The sequence below is a fragment of the Megalopta genalis genome, chromosome 1, assembly GCF_051020955.1.
Source record: "Megalopta genalis isolate 19385.01 chromosome 1, iyMegGena1_principal, whole genome shotgun sequence".
In the NCBI taxonomy this organism is placed as follows: Eukaryota; Metazoa; Arthropoda; class Insecta; order Hymenoptera; family Halictidae; genus Megalopta; species Megalopta genalis.
This window is the reverse complement of record NC_135013.1, coordinates 35891172-35910869: the sequence shown is the minus strand read 5'-3', so window position 1 is coordinate 35910869 and position 19698 is coordinate 35891172. Positions and strand designations below refer to the sequence as shown.

At 53.6% G+C, this 19698-nt stretch overlaps 1 protein-coding gene across 1 annotated transcript in view; it reads right to left on the bottom strand.

The window, feature by feature from the left end:
* Window positions 1–19698, bottom strand: part of LOC117217980 (uncharacterized) — a 296657-nt gene that overhangs the window by 11431 nt on the left and 265528 nt on the right. The window contains exons 21-23 of the mRNA XM_076519423.1: window positions 10556–10709; window positions 7744–7807; window positions 6942–6968 (exon numbers count right to left, since the gene is read on the bottom strand). Of these exons, the coding sequence (XP_076375538.1) occupies window positions 6942–6968; window positions 7744–7807; window positions 10556–10709 (245 nt within the window). The remainder of the gene's footprint in view (window positions 1–6941; window positions 6969–7743; window positions 7808–10555; window positions 10710–19698) is intronic.

Below are 19698 nucleotides of genomic sequence, written 5' to 3'. Positions count from 1 at the left end.
TAAAAGCTGCCCAGTAATCCGAAGCGAATTAAATATTGAGAGCACTCGTTACGCGTTCTTCCGGAATTCCGCGAAGACTATCGTGTTCATCCTACGTTAGGTTCACCCATAAATAACTACCTTACTCGTCCCTCGCGAGTTCGCTCTTCGCCGAGATAATTTATTACCGACGCTGATCTTCCGCGGCGCTCTCGATTTATCTCTAACCATCTGCTTACGTGCTTTCGTTTATTCATCGCTATCGGGTTGGCACGCTCGCTTTCGGAAAATATATTTTTTTTTCGCGTTGATCGGGGACATCGAACGGTCGGTTTGTCGGCAGAATCTCGTCGCGTCGACGTTTCGGGCAGTCTCGACGGTCGTTCGGATCGTGAGAAACGACGGAGAAATTCGCGGAACTTTTGGAAACGAAGAAGATGATTGAACGAACGCTGGACCAACGCAACCCCCGTTCGAGCGGTCGGATATTTTTGCAGCATCCCCGGCGCGAGGACCGCCGTTAAAATAAATATTAAGCGGCCGAATTCGTCGGAGCGCGGAATACGCGACGATTCGGAATACGCGGGGCCGCGAAATTCGGACGGAGAAATTCGAGCCAGCGCAGGTTCCGTTGAATATTTAAACGCTAGTGCCTCGCGCGATACTTGATTCGATCGATCTCGAATCTAAAATACCAGAAAATTGGGCTTGCAATTTTTCAACGTCGCCGCATCGATTTATACGAGGACTTTTAAATATCGAACCTACGAATTTCATCGCGCAAAGGTTGGGCGGCTTCGACGATTGGTCTTCGACGGTCGTTTCGGACAATTTCGATGTAGCAACGATCGAGGAATAAATTATACGGTGCAAGATTCATCGTGAAAATTCCTGCTTCGAGAATACGCGTCCCGTAGGAGGATCTTCCGAGAAGCTCTCCTTAAACTTCGAATAAAAATATGCGCATAAATTGTCCGACCGCGGCAGCAGCCATTTTCCCTACCGGGGTGCTTCGTCTTCGACAGCTCCGCTCGTTCGGAACTTGTAGTTAGAATGGCAAATTAAAACTCCCACGAAACTGGTCGAGCGAAATTCGTTTTGGGAAATATATTCTCCGAAGGCGTTGCTATCGCGGTGGAACGGCGAACGTTATTTTCATTCGAGAAACGGAGATTTTCCGCCGCGAGAGGATTACATCGGTACGAACGATTTAATATTGTTCTTGCAAATCGAACGCGAACGTATGAATCGTACACGCGTATCCGTTCGCCGTGCTCGATATTTTCCCGGTTCGATGCTCTTTCCTTTTAATAATTGCGCGATGTTATCGCGCAGTGTCTCCGAGCTGTTTCTCTATCGGTTTTCCCTCTACCAAACGTCGTCTCCGAATCGGACGATGTCCCGCGCGTATCGTCTCGGTACGCGAAAAGTCTCGAAAACTAGCCATCGTCGACGGTTCGTTTTTGCCCCGTTCCCGTTCGAAGCTGTCGAGCCACGTGGGTTCGAACCGACGCCCGATCCCGCCTTTATTACCGATCGTCGCGCGGGAAAGAAAAATCCTGGTCCAGCGTCGCGAACGAGAGCGAGAGGGGCAGGGAGACGAGGAGAGTCGCGAGTCGTTAACGAGGAACGTCGAAGACGAGCGCTCGCGGCGAAGTACTCCCGGAATGAAGCTGTCGGACACGCGAAATGACGCGACGTTGATTTATGAAAGGTTTACAGGTCGGGCGGCGGCCGACCGTGCACCCTGCAAGGTCGTAAATCCTTCGGCGAGCGGGAAGATCCCGGCGCGGCGGGTCCGGTTGCACGAGAGACCGCGGACGCGGGCCGGGAGGGACCGGAAGGTGGCCGGAAGGTGGCCAAAACGCCGCCTCGGCGGAAATTAACCGCGAAAATTCCGCGGTCGCGATGCGACGCACGTGCCGACGTCGTAAATTTACGAGGCGGGATCGCACCCTCTGTCGAGAACCGCGTTCGCCCTCTGTTCCACGGTCCGCGACTTTTCCAACGCCCCTCGCGTTCGAGTAGCTCGGCCACCCGAGAACACATTTTTACGAGTATTTTTTCGCACCCGGATCATCTCCTGGATATTCGATCGTCGAGACTTCTTCGATATCGTTGGACGGATTCCGTCGCAGTTTTACGCGCACGGATAAGAATTTAAAGGACACGATTCTCGCAGGAATCCGTTCCGCGCGAGTTTTTTGCGCGCGAGGGTCGTTTCCGAAAGACGTCGCGTCGCTCGGAAACCGTGTTGTATTCGGCCGCGAAAAAATTGAGAGCGCGGCGCGAGACGGGGCCAACGATCGTGCCAAGTTTCGTTTCGATAGCTCCGGCAGTTTCCCGGCAAAAAATCTTCGAAAAACGATCGCGTTTCGGCTGTCCCGAACGGCGAAGCTGTATCTTCTTGCCCCTTTGTTTCGAGGAAAGCGGCGGAGCATTCGATCGCGGGTTCGCGAAACGGCGTCTTCGCGATAATTCAACCTCGACGAAATTTTGCATCTTCCTTCTGAAGCGTCGTCTAAAAAACCGTACGATCGGACGAGCCTCGAACGGATCCTCGAGCGATCCGAACGAAACGAGACGCGCCTCCCACGCGCGCCTCGTCGCGTTCGACGATCGAACACCCGTCGAAATCTTCGAGTTCGAGTTGGCCGTATAGGCTGCCTATTTAAACGTGCATGTATATGTACACGACGCGCGAGATCGACGGAGACTAAGGGTGGAGAGTTTCTAAGGTGGCGACGCATTCGATGCTCGAAGCAACCGCGCAGCATCCGCAAACATCGAAAACCTTCTCGCTAAGATCATGCTTCGGGGCCGGGGCAGAATTTCAACCGCGGCGAAACTCTCGTTCTACCGAGCGTCTACGTTCAACGCGCGGGCTTTGCGCTCTCGACGCGTCCTCCGCGATACTTCCGCGGTCTTTCTACGAATCTAAAATGGAATTTCTAATCGTTCGAACGATTCCTCTTACCGTGGGAAAAATCTTCGTTTCGCGTAAAAATGTACGAGAATCTTGTTCCGTGTAAAAACTGTCGAAGACGCTTGGGAAACGTTGGAGACCGTATCGAGAAATTGGCCGTCGGATTTTGAATTTTGCTCGTTTCACGATGAAACTCGGAGAAATTAATGTTCTGTTCGTTAATCTTCGTTCCGGTTTGACGCGAGTTTTTTTCTCCCTCCGCGTGGAACGTCTATTCGTCCGACCGCGTCGCGTCGCGTCGCGTCGCCCGGGGCATCGAAATCGCGATGAAATTCATTCGGCGAAGCCGTTCGCTCGCGGAGAGGGTTGGTTCGGGTGCTCGGGGGGCGTGTCGTCGAACGCTCGAGACCCGGAATTCCAGCAGGGACTACTTCCGCTCGGGTTTTCGTCAAAAGCGAGCGTCGGCCCTCGCGAGAACCGGACCATGGGAATGTCGGGGGTACACGGGGCTGGTTCGGGGGTCGGATCGGAGGCCGGTGCGGTACGGGCGAAGCCGAGGACGGTCTCGATTAACTCGCTGGCAGAACTAATTCCGGCGAGGGTGAATCCGACGTCTGGATGTAGGGGCGCGGAGACGGGGGTGGTCGAGGTTGAATTCGCAGCAACTCTAAACTAGCTAAAGAACACTTTCTAAAATACTCGCCCGGTCCGCGGAGTGCTCACCAATTTCAATCTTTGTTTCGAGCTGGAAACTTGCGGGATCCTCGCGATAATGGAGGAGGACGGGGAGTTGGAACGCGAACAACTTCCGACGGTAGTAATCTCCATTCTGGTGCCGCGTCGCGTCGCGTCGCGTCGCATCGAGTCGCTTCGCGTTATCGTTTATCAACGATACCGACCGCGCGCGTCGGTGATCGGCGGTCCTCCATCGGAGGATCTTCGTATTTAACCCCTTCGCTGCCCGGAAGAGCACGATTCGATCGACGAACCGATTTCTTCGCTGGAACTACCGTATCGCGCGACGATCGCTTCTCCTTTCGAAAGAAGCGCGATTCCGGTCCCGAATCGATTGCAACGAAGGCAAACGCGGAACAACGTATCGACGTACTTTCGTCTCGAATCTACAAGTCGCCGAAGCTAGGTGTATCGCGGCTGCTTTCGAAGCACGATATCAGTGCGATTTAGCGAAACAAGGTGGCAGTCTTTGCGCATCTCGTCGCGATCGAAATCACGAGTCCAGTTCCCGGTAGTACGGTAGCTCCAGCATCGACGACGTTCGCGATCCCTCGCGAGTTCTCAGCGAGACTAAATTTTGTACACAGAGCGGGGACGAGTGATCTACGAGTCGGCTGGAACATTCGACTAAAACATGCTTGCAAAATTCATCATGCTGGGAGAAATCGATGGCTATCGAGTAATTGGGTAGCAGTGGGGGGAGGGGAGTGTTTCGTATCGGTCGCGTTCGCGCGGCAAACGTGTAAACCATGAAACGTGGGGTGGTGAACATCGAACAGCGAAAGGGTTAGCTATCGTTCAAGAATCCATCGATCGTTCTCGTGCCGAGAGTTGTTCTTCGTCGATCCAATATCACGAGTCTCTACGGAAGCAAAAATCCTCCCCCGGCGAAACGGCACGGGGAACACACTCTGTAAACGTACTGGAAAACCAAACGCTACGGGAGAGGTTGTTCGCATGCGGATAATTACACCGTGAGGGAGAAAAACGAGGCGTCGCACACTCGAGGGAGGAAAGCGAGAAAAGAAAGGGGAATCGGAAAAGATGATCGACGAAACGAACGTTCTCGCGCGGTCGCCGAGTCTAAGAATCGTGTTTCCTCGCGCGAAGCAGCAGGTGGAACGGAGGATGGGACACCATAGAACTACGGAAGGGACGAAACGCGTAGTCTCCGACGATCGGTGAGCACTCCTGACCGGCGCGTCGCGGCGTCCAAACGAAAAACCAGGAGAATAGGGGCGGGGGAAAAAGAGAGAGAGAGAGAGAGAGAGAGAGAGAGAGAAGTCAAACGGGTGGGTGGGGGCTTGATACGTGAGAGCAGAGAGAAAAAACCAAAGAAGTAACAGACAAACAACGGGCGAAGAAACGTTCACGGGCGGACCCTTAAAATTCGTACCTCCAGGGCGGGCGCTTTAGCCTGAAACACAAACGGCAAACCTGAAAAGAAGTTTGTGGGCCAGGAGGCGGGGGGTCGGTGTTTCGCGACGCGTCGACGGGCTTTTCTGTCCCCCGCTTTACCGGAACGGATCCCGGACGATCGGGGCGAGCGAAACGATGGTCGATGAGAGACGAGACGAATGGAGAAATTAGGCGACAAGATGCAACAAGATGCCGCGACTCGTGACGCGGTCGAGCGCCGCGTTTCATCTGTAAGGTCGAGGGACGTTTCTCGGCACGATTCGTTCGTTCGAATTTCTAGACAAGACCAAGATCGTCGTTCGAAGGAAACGAGCCGTCTCCCTCGTGGCAGAAATTTCCAAAAAAGATTTCTTTCGATCTACCGCGTGCAAACTTCGGTCTTCCCAGGGTCGACTCGCGACTGTTTCGTTAACGATCGATGCGCCCGGACGAGGATGGCTTTCCTCGTAGCGAGACGAAAAACGTCCCTTGTTGAAAGGGTGCACGGTTCGAGGATAAATCGATCGCGGTGCTCCGCTTCGACTCGTTCGATCGCTTTTCGAACGCTGTTTTCCAAAGAATTACGCGATTTGCTGGAAATTGCAAAATTCTTGGGTACGTATCGATAATGCGAACGCGTCAACGAAGACAGCGAGAACTCGAAAAAGTGGGCTCGTTCGCCGCGAGAGCGAACGAACCGCGATCGTTCGCGAACTGTGACACTCTCTTCTCCTCTCCCCATCTCCCTCCCCCTTGCCGATGAAACGAAAAAAAGCGCGAGTTCGCAGCAAAGCCTGAAATTCGTTCGGGGGTGAACACATTTTTTTCCCGGGCATTTCATTCGCCGTCGGGATTTTCGTAACTGTGCGTTGCGAGAGAGAGAGAGAGAGAGTGAGAAAGAGAGAGAGAGAGAGAGAGAGAGAGGGGGGGGGGAGGAAGGGAGGATGTTGGACGAGGACGCAGAGTTTGCAAAATGAACGCGTTGCGCGAAATTAATTTTCATTCCGCTCGGCGGTACCGAGCGCGCTGCCGCGAAACGATCTGTCGGAGCAAGCCCGAAAATGATAGCTGTCGTTGCCCGTTTCCTGCGACTGTATTTTTCCGATTTTTCGTCCGTCCCTCGGCCGCTTTTATCGGGGCTGTCTCACTTAACTTTGTCACCCGAAATATTTGATTGTCCACGCTTCGCCGTGCCGGCGACGACAGGACAATGTTATTCCCGCGCGAACCCCGGAGCTGTTTGCTCTCGCTGCGGAATACCCTCGAGGAGATATTCCTGGCAACAGAGTTTAGTGAAACGACCCGGATACAGGGTGATCCAAGAGTCGTTTCGCGACATCAAAGGTTTCGTCGCGTTCCCCTGGCACGCTCGAAAATATTCCACGACCGTTGTTTCTACGAGAACCGTCTTTCTTTCGGCGAAGCAACGTTTTCAATTTACAATTTACGGCTCACGGTTCACGGTGTGGATTTCCGCGCAAAATTCGAATTTAGATCATCTTTTTCTACGATTTTAGAGACGAGGGTTACTTCGACGCGTCCGTTCAGTCTTCGACAACTTTTCCACGTTCCGTTTTATCGAGCAAGAAATCGCCCCCACAACGATGCGATCGTTGGAACACCCTGAACAAATTCTCGAACGGCTTTTCCATTTTTCGCGCGAACAAGAATATCTCGCTCGAATCTCGAGGACAAGAGAAGAGAAGAGAAGAGAAGAGAAGAGAAGAGCAGAGAGACAGAAATGGAAAGATAGCGGGTGAAAGGCAGCCGGAAAAAACGGGCGAGAGAGGCCGATGTAGAGGTAGATGAAAGAACGCGGAGAACGAGATAGGAACGGCGTAATTGTTATCGGTTTCGCTGCGTTTCCACGTGTGTGCAAGCCTGGCAAAACGTGTCAACTAACGTCAGCTGTTGCTTGAGGCCATTCCAGCTAAACGGGTCCGGAACAATTGCAGAACTTCGGTCAATATTTCCGTGCCTTCTTTCCTCTCTGTTCTAGTTTTCCTTCTTTTTTTCTTATTCTTTTTCTACTTTTCTTTTATCTTTCGTCTTTCGCGTTCGTCGAAACGCGCTCTGTTCCCGGGCCGATCGGCGAGAGTCCGCGCCTCGATTCCGCGCATCGATCCTCGGTCCCCGGCATTTAACCGACAACAATGAACTTTCTGTTTCGAGTATCTCGATCGCGTTTCCTCGAGGACCGTTTCCGTTCCGCGCGGATCGTTTCGACGGAAACACCCGACTTTCGTTCTCTCCTCGCAGAGAGGAGAGAATCGTGAAATTCCTCGACGCGCGCGACGAAAAAATATGGAATCGAGCCTGTCGGTCGCTCGGAACTCGAATAATCCGTTTCGTTCCCCGATTCGATTTCGCGACGTTCCGACCGAAACCCGAGGCAGAAAATTCGAGGCCGACTTGATTTTTCGAGGCGCCGGCTGTAATTTTCTTTAACGAGATCGATGGAGATCGACGCGCGGGCTCGTTTGTCAATTAATTTCCAATAATCTATCGGCGGCGTCGTCCGAAAGGTGATCGATTAACCGCGCTGACGTTTCAATCGAGCCCGAGGCGTCGCTCGATTTAATTAAAAACTCATTCGTCGGCGCTCGCCGACGAACTGCCGACGAACCGCCGACGTACCGCCGGAAACAGAGCGCGAGCGACAATTTCCGTCGGAAAATCGGCGCGAATCGTTGCCTGTGCCTCACCTGCAGCCTGTAGTTCGGATCCTGTGTCGCCGCGTGTGCTGCTAGGAATGGGTCGTAATAGACACTGCAAAAGACAAAATCACAAGTTAGCATCGCTCCGGTAAACTCTCTCGAGATGCCTGGCACACCGAATGCGGTTTCATCCGCGGGCGATCTCGATCTCGATCTTGATCTCGCGTCGTTGCTCGCTGCGGACATTCGAGTTACACCGGCAGAGATGTACAGGGTGTCCCAAAAATGTCCCGCAATTAGGAAGCGGGGGGATTGCCGAGGTCGTTCGAAGTAATTTTTTCCTTAGCGAAAATGCAATCAGCCGCTTCGTTTACGAGTTATCAACGAAAAACCCTGACCGATAAAAGACGAGCTCGATCGAGACGCGAAGCGGCCGAGCCAACGAGCGCGCGAAGCCCGGTTCCGCCCATTGGCTCGGCCGTCGCGTGCCAACCGATCTCGCCTCCGATTGGTCGCTGTTTTTCGTTGATAACTCGTAAACGAAGCCGCGGATTGCATTTTCGCCAAGGAAAAAGTTGCTTCGAATGTCCCGAGGAACCCCACATTTCCGGATCGCGAGACATTTTTGGGACACCCTGTATTTGCAGCTTCGAAGAGAAACTGCTATTTTGAAACACGGGTGCGCCATTCTTCCGGAAGAGCCCCGACAACGGATCGTTCGGATCGAATCGAATCGAACCGACTCGAATGTCCGCGTTTGCGAGCGTCTATCGAGCTTTACGCTCTTATTTCCGGCAGCCGTGTTTGCTCGATAATTTCGCTGGGATTGGGAGCTCGATCGACGGAAGGGAGTACTACGTTTCCCATTTTTCCGCGGAATTGGAAAGTCGCGCAACGATCGAATCGAGATTTCGGGCATCGGTAAAGTCGAGCAACGGCCGCCGAGCCGGCCGTTCGCTGTACCCACTTACTGTATCGAGACCGGGTATTCGCGACGGAGCTCGAACTTCGACCTCCGCGTCTTACGTCTTCTCGTTTCGCCGACGATCGAATCTCGATCTCGGATTCGACGATCGACGATACGGTTCCGAAAAACTCCGTCGAGCCGTGCCGTATCTCGGGAGAATATCGTTCTCTCGAATCGGCGAACGTTCGCTCCGTTGCGACGGAAATATCGTATGTAACGTCGAGGAAACGCGACTCGGAAACTCGGAAATACTATCCCGTTTGCTCGTTCAACGCGTCGAGCCTTTAAATCCTTGCACGTTTTTTTTCTTCGAAATCGCAAGGCCGACGTTGAACGGCAATTTCTCCATCGTCGAACGAGAATTTATCTCGTCGATGGTTCGTCGTCGTACGGTTATCTTATGGGAAATTCGAACGTTTCTTCGGAACGCGACCGTGGATTTTCGGTGCAGCGAATGAAATAAAAACGCGTTTAGAGCTCCGCCGGTCCCTCGGACGGACGCGAACTTCCTCGTCCATCACGGTCGGCCGTCGTTGACTCGATTCGTCGCTCGTTATCGACGCTTTCCAGCAAAGTCAACAAAAATTCATAAATCACGGTCGACGCGTGGGATCCTTCTTTCGAAAGCGCGTCACGGTGACCGGTGAACCACGATCGACGACGATACTCAATGGGAAACGAACGGTCCGAACGCGTCGCTTGTCACCGCGAATCGTGCTGCTACCTGCACCGACACACGTCCTTCGTTCGCAAAAAGTTAAACATCCCGTTACACGGTTTATCCCTTTCGGAGCCGTTCGATCCGTATCGGGATCGTTCGATCCTACCGTCCGCCAATTTCGATCGAAATCCCAACGTATAATATTTCCAAATCGACCGCGCATCGTCGCCGGGTCTCGGCGACTCTGCCGAATCAATTTATCGGTATCGACGGACGCGAAGTCAACGAATATCCCGTGTTCGCAATTACCTATTCGTAAGAAAACTAATCGCAAATTGAAAGAAGAATCGCGACGTTTTACTTGCGATTCTTCGGCAAAGATGTCTCTGACCGCAAAATTCGAAATTAAAAGTCGCGAATCTGACGCGTTTCTAACCAACGACCGAACCTAAGCGAGTTCCTCGGAATTGCGATTCTCCGTGATTCACCGGTCGCGATATTCGCGATTTCGCGATTGGGACCAGCGAGCGGGACTGGCAATTACGTTTGTTCTCTCTGGGCAAGAGGAAAAGAGAGAGGGAAGAGAGAGAGAGAGAGAGAGAGAGAGAGAGAGAGAGAAAGTGCTCGTGCCTGTTCGGATGCAGAAAGTACAAAGGCTAGAATCGGTGCATGCGGGTCGCGGGTGCAGTGGTTTGGACAGGCGAGCTGGTTCTCTAACGAGCCGAGGCACGAAGCACGCGGCGGGTTACTCGACGCGTGCTGGGTCTCGATTTCGACGACGTCGGATCGTTCCGGAGCCTCCTTCTGCTGACAAATTCACCGAATTTTTAAGTACGTCGCGCGGATCTGAAAGCGAGGAGCAGGAAGTGCGAATTTCTCGCGCGAATCGCCGATCGAGCGTCGTTCCTGGAACTGCGAGAGATTCGAGGTTAGCCGACTCAACGTCGACGAATATCGCGAACTCCTCGAGGATTCGAGGTCGGTTTATTTCTATTTCACGCGCGCTAAATATTTTCAGAAGTCTCGACCAACGTTCCACCGCGAATTCCACGAACAGGGTTGTACGAGCGAAACCCTTTGTCGGGGAAGTCGCTTTTCTTGGCTCGGACACGAAAGCGGTACGAGTTTTCGATCCCAGCGCAGCGTCGAGCCACCCGTGCGCGCGCCCCCCCGGGCCCGATCGAGCGTCGGACGGCCCTTCGCAGAGCCGATCGTCGGGGCGGTTTACTTACGCAGGTGCGAAGGGATGCAGGGCCGTGGCCGCAGCCGCGGCTGCGAGTGGCCCCGGGTTCCTGGCGAGGGCCAGCGCGGCCGCGCTCGTCGGGAAAGCCGCCCTCGCGGCGCTCACTCTGCCTCTCTGGATGGCGACTCCTCTCAGCGCAGCGGCTGCAACAACACACAGAAACGCACATGCCAATGCGGGCCTACCTTTTCCTAGCGAGCGGTCGGCGGTCCCTGGTCCAACGTCGTTTCGCTGGTCCAGCAGCTGCGGCTTTTCCGAGACTAAGTTCTTTGGAAATCGTCGGCGACGGCGACGAGACGGGACGAGAAGGGAAGAGAAGAGAACCGTTCCGTCCAACCGCGATCCTCGACGCGCTCGAATTGGACGATATCGAGAGGTAAAAGCAACCTGGACGAACGCGGTGGCGCTCGCCCACGGTTCGACTCGTCGGAGGATCTTTTTGCAACCGTCGCACCGTTCGCGTTTCTTTTAACTCGAAACTCGAATTGTGTCGCGACGGGAAAAAGTTTTACCGATTATCTTGTCGAACACGTTTCGACCGGATCGTTCCCATCGAATGGAAAGAAAATTTCGATCGCGTGTAACATTTCGGTTTCAGGAAGCCATCCGCGCGCGAGTGCTTTCCAGCTTCGAAAATTCGACGAGAAGAAGTTCGAGAGGAATCGTTCGAAAGAGCTTCGACGAGCTGCTTCGGCCTGGCCCATGTCCGACCGAGCGATAGAAAGCGGACCGTGCCGAGAAACGGGTAGAGCGATTCGCGCGTTCGTTGGCGCGAACGCGCGCAACGATGCCCAGCGAGAGGATAAATCGCGGAACGCGCTCGACGAGTCCGTCGACGGGGACTCGTATTCGGGAGGCTTTGCTCTGAAAGCTCCGAGGTCGATCATGAAGCCCTCGGGGTCCCTCGAACGGTCCGCGATGCCCGCGAAAACCTGGAGCGTTAGGTTCGACCCGCGCGCGGAGCAGAGCACGGTTCCAGGACCCGAAACGAGTCCCGAAAGTCGTTCGCGTAGCTTTCGGAATATTTGTCGGTCGTACGTGTGCAAGCTGATTCTTTGCATCGTTTGCGGCTTGGGGTTACCGTGCGCGTTGGTGTATTCGAGCGTCGCGTTTTACCATTCCGACGACCACGGTAGGGGGATGAAAAATTTATCGATCTAACGATCTCGTCGACGGATCGTGAATTTTTCCGCGGAACCGGGACTCAAGATGGAGCGGGTGTCGAAGACGACGAGAGAGAGAGAGAGAGAGAGAGAAAGGGAGAAAGAAGACGATTCGACCGGATCGACGAGAGTTCGCGAACTCGGTCGCCCTTCTGGAAAAGTCTGCGAAGAGAAAGTTCTCGAGTTCCAGGCGTATCGAAATTGCAGTTTCAATTCCAACTTCGTTGGAGGTCGCTCCATCGAGGGTTGCCTCGTCCAGGATACGAATCTGCTCGTGTTCGTAGATTAAGAAAGAGAGGGAGAAAAAGGAAGACTGTATTAGGGGATGGTTTCTCGAGAACGCGGTTCTGCTGCCCGTAGATTTAGAGAGAGAGAGAGAGAGAGAGAGAGAGAGAGAAAGAGAGAGAGGAAGATTAATGACAGGGATGGCTCTCCGAGGAAGCGGATCTGCTGCCTGCGCGGCGCGAGAAGGAAGGAACGCGAGAGTGGGGTTCGTCGAAACGAGACTGGTCTTTGGATAAGAGAAGCCAGACGCTGAAGCCCGAGGAAACGATTCTGGATTATCTCGGACAGTCGTCGCGACACTCGTGGACCACTTTAAAGAGCTTCCGATGTTTTCGATCGAGGGGAAACTGGTCCTTGGAACGCGAAGAAGCGGTTGTCGAAGCGAAAGGAGCCGAACCAGAAGAGGGCGAAGGAAGCTGCGAAAACGTGTTCCGAGCAGGTTCGCAGAGACGACGTTCTACGGGCATGTTCTACGATCGCCGAACGGCGCGCCGAAGCGGTTTCGGAAGAACGAGAAGACCGAGAAGACCGAGACGGAAGAGGAGAAAGAAGACGAGGCTGGGTCGAAAGGTAGCGATCGATCGACGATCGAGTTGTCGCCGAACGGTCGCGAGCTTCTCGAGTCAGGGTCCGTCGACGAAAGGGGAGCTTTCCAGCAGTCCTTCGAGGTATCTCGTCCCGCGGTGATCGTTCGAGCAACGATCAGGCGAAGATCGGCCTGCTCGGACGCGGCCGAAGCTGGAGAACGTCCCGAGGACGTCTCGAGAACCGCCCGGTTCGTGTCCCGATCGATCCGGTCGGTCCGATCGTTCCCGGTTCGAGCAATAAAAACTGATGATTTTTCTGCCTACCTTTTATCCTCGATCGATTTTCACTGGATCGAGCGCGGATCCGCGTCCGTCTCGAAGAGATCGAGGAACCTTCGGCGTTCTCCGGTGTTTTGCGCCGGGAAGGACCGCCCCGGGGTTCCTCCGAGTCAAAGACAAAGCGGTCTCGTTGCTGTGCAAAATGCTGTACTGTGCAAAATACTGTACTGTGCAAAATACTGTGCGGCCGATTCTGCGAAACGCGCAGGACGAGAAGAAGATCGAGTCGAAGTTTCTCGTTGGAATCTCTTCGAGGCGTGGACGACCCGCTGGCGATTAGTCACGGCACGGAAGAAACATACTCTGTGGTGTTAGGCTGGAGAGAAAGAAAGAGAGAGAGAGAGAGAGAGAAAGAAAGAAAGAGAAAGAGAGAGAGATAGAGAACTGGGTACAACGAGCAACGGTAACAACAACAATCAGCAACAACAACGGATGGGGTAAGAAACAGTTAACTACCGTGCAAAGTGGTCGCACGTGGGTGTGTTAGGCCGCGGACGTTAACGGTCCTCCTCGTAGCGACCAGCCGGTTTCCGGTGCGAAAAAGAACAAGACTAACAGCGTGATGCATTCGTAGCAGGCACATTCCAAACTCGTGGCTCGATCCGTGGTCCGAGGCTTTCAAATATTTCGGAACTTCCGTTTGTTCGAAACTTCGAGAACAACTGGCAGAGAAACGAGACGCGCTCGAATCTAATTTCCCTATTTTCGGCACGTCGACGAGCAGCTATTTGCGCGATTTTCAGCCGAAAAGGAAGCGAAATGGAATCTGGGATATAATTTTGAGTTACGTTTCGACCGGTCGAGGGTGAAATTCTAATGTTTCGCGCGACGACGACGATAACGGCAACGAACGCGGTTTCACGATGAACACGACACACGCGGTGTCGAAACGAACCTGATCCGAAACACGGGACACGAAACGCGTCCGCCTTTCATCGAGTTCCGCTAGCCTCGCGCGCCCCCAATTAACGATAATTAATCGATCGACCCGCATGGAATTCGGCCGTATGGAAATCGTCGGAGACCGTTCGACGATGGGAACGCGCGAGAATCGTTTATCATCGTGGTACGTATCGAGATCCGCGAACACACTTTTCTCGCGAACGCTGTTTTCGAAAATCGAGCGCCTCGTTCGCGATTCGATTCGCGACCACCTCTTGTCCTCCGATACCCGACGGATTGCAAAGATATTCGATTTAACGATTGTCAACATTTGAATAGCTAGCCTTCGGCCACGGATCGTCGCGCGAACGCCGCCCCGAACGGCGTGCCGGGATCGCTGGTTACGCGAAAAAGGAGAAACATCGATAATGCGTAGCCCAGAGAGAAGGGTGAGTGCGACGGGGGTGAGAGTGGTCGGCGGTCGGTGTTCTCGCTGGATGGTAGAAATACGACACAGGGTACACGTCGGAGAACGCGCGTGTAGAAAGCTGGAGAAACGCGGACGGTGAAAGGACGGCGACGGAGGGGGGTGGGGGGTGAGAGAGAGAGAGAGGGAGAGAGAGAGAGAAACAGGAAAAGAATAAAAAAAAGTTGGTTGCTCGACGAGCCGGTGCAACGCAAGGATGCAACCGGGCGCCGGTCCGTTGTTTTTCCGTGTTCCCTTCCGGTAATCACCGTAGTGTCTCGTTTCGAGATCGAGGGGCTCCTTTCGTCGCTGCACGGGTCGCGATAGATCGCGGAGAGGAAAACGTGTTTCCATGGTCTGGGAAAATAGGGTCGAGCAAGAAGAAGAAGAAGAAGAAGAAGAAGAAGAAGGCGGAGGGGGAAAAGATCGAGAGAGGCGATAGTGGAAGAGATACGCGGGGGTCTCTGCGAGAGATTGCCTCTTTAATCGCGGACACCGTGATTCCGTTGCCAAAAGCGTCTCGGACAGTTCACCGAACCGCGGCCAAATCGTTTCGCGAGATTCGCGAGACACCGGAGACTCGCGGTTCGCGTTCGACGTTTCGAAAGCGTTCGATCGAGCTCGCCAGAAATTCGTTCGAGTTTTCGTCGGTTTCCGCGACTCCGAGTAGTCCGAAGAGTGGGTAGAGAACCGGCTCGAACCTCTTTCAGAGGTTCGGTTCTTCTTCCTCGAGGCAATCTCTTAATTTCGACCGGCTCTCGACGGTCCGTGCGCCGAGAGAAGAAGCGTCTCCCCGTCTAGACTCGCGACTCGAGGAATTATCTTGGTCCGTGGCTCGCGGAAGCGGATCGATTCGTTCTCGCGCGATGCCGTAAAAATGGTGTCTCGGTATTTTGGATTTTTTTTTCGTCAGACTTTTCAAGGTCCGGCCAATCCGATCGAATCGAACACGCGCGGCGCGGGTAACTCCGCGCGATTGGAAAAGAACGGACTCGGACGTGGAAGAGATTCCCGAGAGAACGTCGTCTTCGTTGCAGGCGCTGGAGCCGTTCGACGTAAATTTCGAGAGGGCGAACGATTTTGGAAAAATATCGGTCGACGTTTTCGCGCGGAGAAGACGGTTCTCCGAGAAACGGAGAAACCCGGTCGAAGACACTGTTTTCTCTCGATACTCTCGAAAACTCGTACTCGAGCGTCTACGCCTACGATCTAGAGTCTACGGTCTACAGTCTACAGTCTACGGACTACAGACTACGGACTACGGACCGCTACGGTTCGTAGCGCGGGGAACGGTCGAAGGGGGTTGGCGAAGGACGGGGAACGGTATCGTGCTGGTTTCGTCGAGTCTCGCGTCGAGTTTCGGCTGGGATTACGAGTTACGACTTATGAGGAGTCTCTGTACCTTCGTCTCGCCGCCGCCCTAGGTGCAAGGACGAGCGGTGCAGCTGCAGGGGATGGCGTGACCGCGGCCGCGGCGACCGCTGCAGCTGCAGCTGCCGATGGCGCCGCAGCTCCCAGCCAGCTCCACGGCATCGCCGGCAACCTGTATCCTGTTTTTGTCAGAAACTGTTAGCTCGTCGTATCGGTCGTCGACTCGAACGATCGCGCGTCGCCGTCGATCCTCTTTTTCCACCACCGTGGATCGTTCTTCCCTCGAGACGGCAGAAATCGATCGAGTGCGACGCGAGCTTTCCGATCGAGCCGGACACTTCGAAGCGGCCTTCTCTCGTCCGAGAACGATCCACGATGGTGCGGCCGGGGATCGAGAATGGCAGTCCGTCGCTTGGGAACGTACGCTCGGTAACTCGTGAATTTTTATCTTCGTTAACAGGTTCGTGCGAACTGAAAAAAACGCTCCATGCGTAAAACGTTGAATTAGGTCTTGCCAATGTAGAGGATAAAAATTGACGATCGCGCATACTATATTACGTTACATCGTGTATTATATTATATTAAATTATATCGTATAACGTGGCAGGAACCGTTACGATTCTTGCGTCCCCCGATACGTCCATCCGAACGATCGAACAACGTTGTTCCGTCTTTTCACGCGTTTCTCGTTTCTCCTTCTAGTTTTCGTTCGTCGATACGAAAGCGATCGAAAGAAGTCTATGAAATATTTTTCTATCCCGCGTCGCAGGGTCTTCCGGTTCGCGTCGATTCGCGCGTTACCTTCGTCGCTCAAAATTCTCTTAGGAAAAGAAACTGCCGGCACACGATCGTCCGCCCGACGATGTCCGATGACCGGGATGAAAGAGTCGGCCGGTCGATAGGTTAACGAAGCAACCGAACACCGTTCGGTCGGTCTTCGTCGGCGAATTACAACGGCGCGGCGCGGCGCGGCGCGTCGCGTCGCGAGTAACAAGAGAAACGGCGTAACCGAATATCGGAACGGATTAAACACCGGCGCATATTCAAATTTCATGCAAAGCCCTCCGGCTGGAACCGTCCGCGGCCTATATACGGCCTTCCGGTTCGTCGGCGGCGATATTTCGATACGGATTTACGAAATCCAACGTCCTTCGCGGCACGATTACCGATTTCGTCGGCGCGACCGCATCTTTCGATCGCTTCTCGCGCCCTTAAACGTCGCCGAACGTCGTTCGACGGTTTCATCGTTTCACCGTTCCACCGCTTCGTCGTTTAGCCGAGCGGCGATAGAGAATCCGATCGAGAAATAACCATGCGAACGGATAACACGGTTCGACGAACTTCCAATTTTTCGCGCACGTTTTCCCCATTATCGAAGGCTACATTTACGTAACTTCGACTTCGATACTCGATAAACGGAGGGTTAATCGAGTTTCAACCGTGCCGCGCGGACTCTCGGCTCGCGGCTCTCGGCTCCTCGCCGCCGCAAAATCCGGTTGTTTCGCAATTATCGGTTGATTTTTATTTAATTTCTTTATTTCTCGCTGCTTTTAAGCGAAATTTCAGCTTTTCGCAGGGTCGCGGAGTGCTTCCGTGTCCTCCTGATTTTTGATCGACTCGTCGAATCGTTTCAAACAATTCTGTATTTTTCTGCGCGAGTGTGGAAGAGAGATTTCAAGTTTAGAGAAACTCTCGCGGGAGAAGAGTACGCGGCGGATCCGAGGAGGAGCGGCCGCCGCCGAAAGACGAACAAGGGGAAGGGCGATAAATTTCCGTCTCGGTCGAAACCGTCAGGTTAACGCGTTAACAACGACCGACTCGAGTCGATTGAAATCGACGACGCGCGACGTCGTCGCCCCCGATCTGGCCGTACTTTTCCGAGGGTGCGGGGCTGGCAGAGACCCGGACACGGACACGGAACACGGAGAGACAGCCCCGCGCGCGATCATCCACCGAGACATCCGATTCTCGTTCTCCCTGCCTCGAAAGCTTGTTCGTAAATTCAGCAGGGAACCATCGAGTATCGAGTTCGCGTCGAGTGGTTTTCCCGCAGCCTCGTTCGATAGCAGACGGTTTGTTATCGTCTGCGATTAATATCGTACGATCGAACAGAGTTGATTCTGCGGCGAGAGATCCGAGTCGTGGGAGCGTACGCGTACGCGTACGCGTATGCGGAAGATTATCGGCGGTGCATTACGGATTCTTGTATTACAACTGCGAACCTACATCCGTGCCGGCGGAACGTAAATCATTAGCTCGCTAATTTCTGATCGCGTTCGCCCGGTAATTGTTACGGCGTTTCGGCTGACCTGGCTTTCCGCTGTAGTCAACCGATTTAATTAACAACAACCAGGTACCATTCTCGTGCCGGGTCTGCGAAAAAATCGTTCTCTTCTCGATACACGCGGCATCGCTCCATCGAAATGACTAAAAGTTCGTTTCAAGTTACCGAGAACGAAAAGAAGAAGTAAAATCGTTGTTTCTCGGTCGAGAATGCAAAACCTCCCTACCGTTGTCGTAACAACGATCGAGGTAAACGCGACGGAATATTGAATTTTGGGAAGTCCGCTCGCGGTAACATCGTGACGATAACAGCTTATTATCTTTAATATCTGCGAGGTGGGACGCGCGACCCATCGCTCGAAAAAAAGAAACGAAGCAAACAACTTGGCGCGCGAATAAGCTGCATAATTTTCAGGTTCGCTCGGAGAGGAGCGAATATTCGGAGGACGCGATAAATATTCAAAGTAGCGCGCACAGCATCTTCCGCGTCGTGTTGCTCTAGGCGCGATGGGAATCCGAGTGCGCCGGGGCGGCCCAGAATTTTCCATCGAACGACAACACCCCGGCCGAGCGGATGAAATTACTATCGGGGCAGGTTCGCGCGAATCGGCGACCGCGACCGGAACAGCGGGAACGGCGCGGCGCGCGGGCCCGCGATTACACGGAATAATTAACCGTCGACCGAATCGAGTCACAATTAATTATGTAGACGACGGGGCGTGTTCGATTCGTTATTAGATTCGGCGCGGGGACGCGCGACGAATTCCGCGAGGAAAATCCGGGAGCGACGGCGGTGTTCCTTTGTTCGCCGCGAAACGAATTACAACGAAAATGCTCGCGGGAAATCAGCTTTCCGAGTCGAAAGGGAAACCGATCGCTGAATAATAGACGAACCGGCTGGAGCACTCGATTAATTCCGCGAACGACGAGGACGACGACCGCGCCGCTGCTAAACTCGTTTGCCCCTTTCTCCGATCGAGCGAACGCGCCTCGCTAATTTATCGCCGCCTGCCGATTCTTTTCGTTCGTTCGTCCTGTTTCCATTGTTTATGGAATAGAGCAACGATGGCTACGGTTCCTCGAATCTCTAAAAGCCGAGCGAAACCTTGGCGGAATGCCCCGCTTCGACGTTCGAAGCTTTAGTCTCGAATTCTCAAAACTTCGATTCACCCTTCTCGGATGTTCGGGAGAACATCGGTGTTAATTGGATCCGTTCGCCGATTCGCCTCGATCTTTCTTCGTTTCCAAAAGGCACCCACCGAACGCGAGTTCGTGCAACGATACGCGCGTATCGGATCGATGAAACTCCGCGTCGCGAAACAAATTGTCCCGATTTTGCGGTAGCTTTATGGGCTCTGGTTCGACGGTGAACTTGTTAATTGCGACGGTAACGATGTCGCGTTTAGCGCGAAGCGGTCCAAATTAATTTTATGTTCGTTGTAATTTAGAGTTACGACGCGCGTTCGGAGACTTTAGCGACGCGATAAATATAAACCACGGGGCTGTTAGCGAAACGAACGTCTAGGTAACGCCGAAACGTCGAAACGCCGTTCGGATTTTACGACATCCTTTGCTTCGATTGTTCGAGCTCTCGCGACATTTGCGAACGAAGAGGGTGAATCGGATCGGTTGGAAGCTTTCGCGGCCGTTTCCCGAGAAAATTGTTGGAACCGTGATCCTTCGCGAAAAATCTTTTAAAAGACGCTGCCAAGGGCGTTGACTATTTCTTCAAAAATATACAGACGCCTCCCACGAATCGTGGATACCCGATCGAACCTGGTATCCCTGGATCTAATTCCCACCGAATTTCAATTTC